The following is a 1,687-nucleotide window of genomic DNA, read 5'->3' on the forward strand; positions in this document are numbered from 1 at the left end:
GTTCATAAGCTGCTAGATGATACTTCTAGAAACTGGAAGAAACAAGGGCCAGGTTTTTTTTGTTTTGTTTTGTTTTTTGAGACAGAGTTTTGCTCTTGTTGCCCAGGCTGGAGTGCAATGGCACCATCTTGGCCCACTGCAACCTCTGCCTCCTGGGTTCAAGTGTTTCTCCTGCCTCAGCCTCCTGAAGTAGCTGGGATTACAGGTGCCCACCACCATGCCCAACTAATTTTTTTCTATTTTTAGTTGAGATGGGGTTTCCACATGTTGGCCAGGCTGGGTTTGAACTCCTGACCTCAGGTGATCCACCCACCTTGGCCTCCTGAAGTGCTGGGATTACAGGCGTGAGCCACCACGCCTGGCTAGGCTAGGTTTTTTATTGTTTTTTTCCCCCAGAAAAGAGACTGCAAGTTGAATATGCCTTATCCAAAATGCTTGGAACCAGAAGTGTTTCAGATTTTAGGATTAGGGATACTTAACCTGTACCAAGTTCCAATTCATGGAGGGGCCATGATTCTGCTGTGCTTGAGCAGAGAGATCATCCTGCCAGAGGCTCACTCAAGAGAAAGAGGCGGGTATCTGCATGCCCCCAGGTGCCTACCCTGGGAAGTGGGCTCAGAAGTTAGAGAGCAAGGGCACAGAGTCACCAAAACCTGTCCCAACAATCCCCAGACAATATGCTTCCTGCTGAGTCCATTGTAAGTCACAGAACACTAGTCCTGGCACTGGCCCGGCTGGGAGGCCCATGATGCTTGGGAGCTGTTGTGGAGGACTCAACCTCATCCAGGGGCCAGAGGGCTAACAGGACCAGCTGGGCGGGAGGGCCTGCGGCGGGCAGGGTGGGAGAGCCGCCACATCTCTACTTGCCAAGAAAGGCTACTAGGTACAGGAAAAGGGGGCGAAGGGTCTCAGGACTAGTGAAAGTCTGCATTGAAGGCTCTGCCGATGACCAGCCGCCTCACCTCGCTGGTCCCAGCCCCTATCTCATACAGCTTGGCATCTCGAAGAAAGCGGCCCATGGGAAAGTCATTGATGTAGCCATTGCCACCTGCAACAAGGGTTTGGGCAGAGAAGAAAGGAAGTGATTGACAGTGGGCAAAACAAAGAAAGCAAAGAGAAGGCCAAGTATATAGAAACAGGCCACAGGAGGAGAGACTGATTAAAGAAAAGCAGCAAAAGGTAGCAAGATGGAGGGGTGTGGGGAGTACACTAGTCCCTTCTTATCCTTGGGGGATACATTCCAAGACCCCAGTGGATGCCTGAAACCGTGGATAGTACCAAACTCCATATATATGTTGTTTTTTCCCCTATACATACATATTTACGAGCAAGCTTAATTTATGAGTTAGGCACAATAAGAGATAAACAATAATAACTAATACTAAAACAGAACTATTGTGACATGCCAGCATCACTATTCTTGCACTTTGGGGCCACTGAGTAAAATAATAAGAGTTACTTGTACACAGGCGCTGTGATACCGAGACAGCTGATTGGATACTCTAGGTGACTACTAACGGGCAGGTAGCCCACATAGCATGGATAGGCTGCACAAAGGGACGTTTCACGTACCAAACATGACAGAGCAGCATGGCACAATGCTTCATCACGGTATTCAGAATGGTGTGGATTTTAAACTCATGAACTGCTTATTTCTAGAAATTTCCATTTAGCTTTTTTTTTTTTT

At 48.1% G+C, this 1,687-nt stretch overlaps 1 protein-coding gene across 2 annotated transcripts in view; it reads right to left on the bottom strand.

The window, feature by feature from the left end:
* Positions 1–356: 356 nt before the first annotated feature.
* Positions 357–1,687, bottom strand: part of IVD (isovaleryl-CoA dehydrogenase) — a 14,991-nt gene continuing 13,660 nt past the window's right edge. For both annotated transcript variants that reach the window (XM_011932623.1, XM_011932624.1), the window contains one exon: positions 357–1,048. In XM_011932623.1, coding sequence (XP_011788013.1) covers positions 915–1,048 — 134 coding nt within the window. In that variant the 3' untranslated portion in view covers positions 357–914. The remainder of the gene's footprint in view (positions 1,049–1,687) is intronic.

This window comes from Colobus angolensis, unplaced genomic scaffold (genome assembly GCF_000951035.1).
Source record: "Colobus angolensis palliatus isolate OR3802 unplaced genomic scaffold, Cang.pa_1.0 Scaffold97, whole genome shotgun sequence".
Taxonomy (NCBI): Eukaryota; Metazoa; Chordata; class Mammalia; order Primates; family Cercopithecidae; genus Colobus; species Colobus angolensis.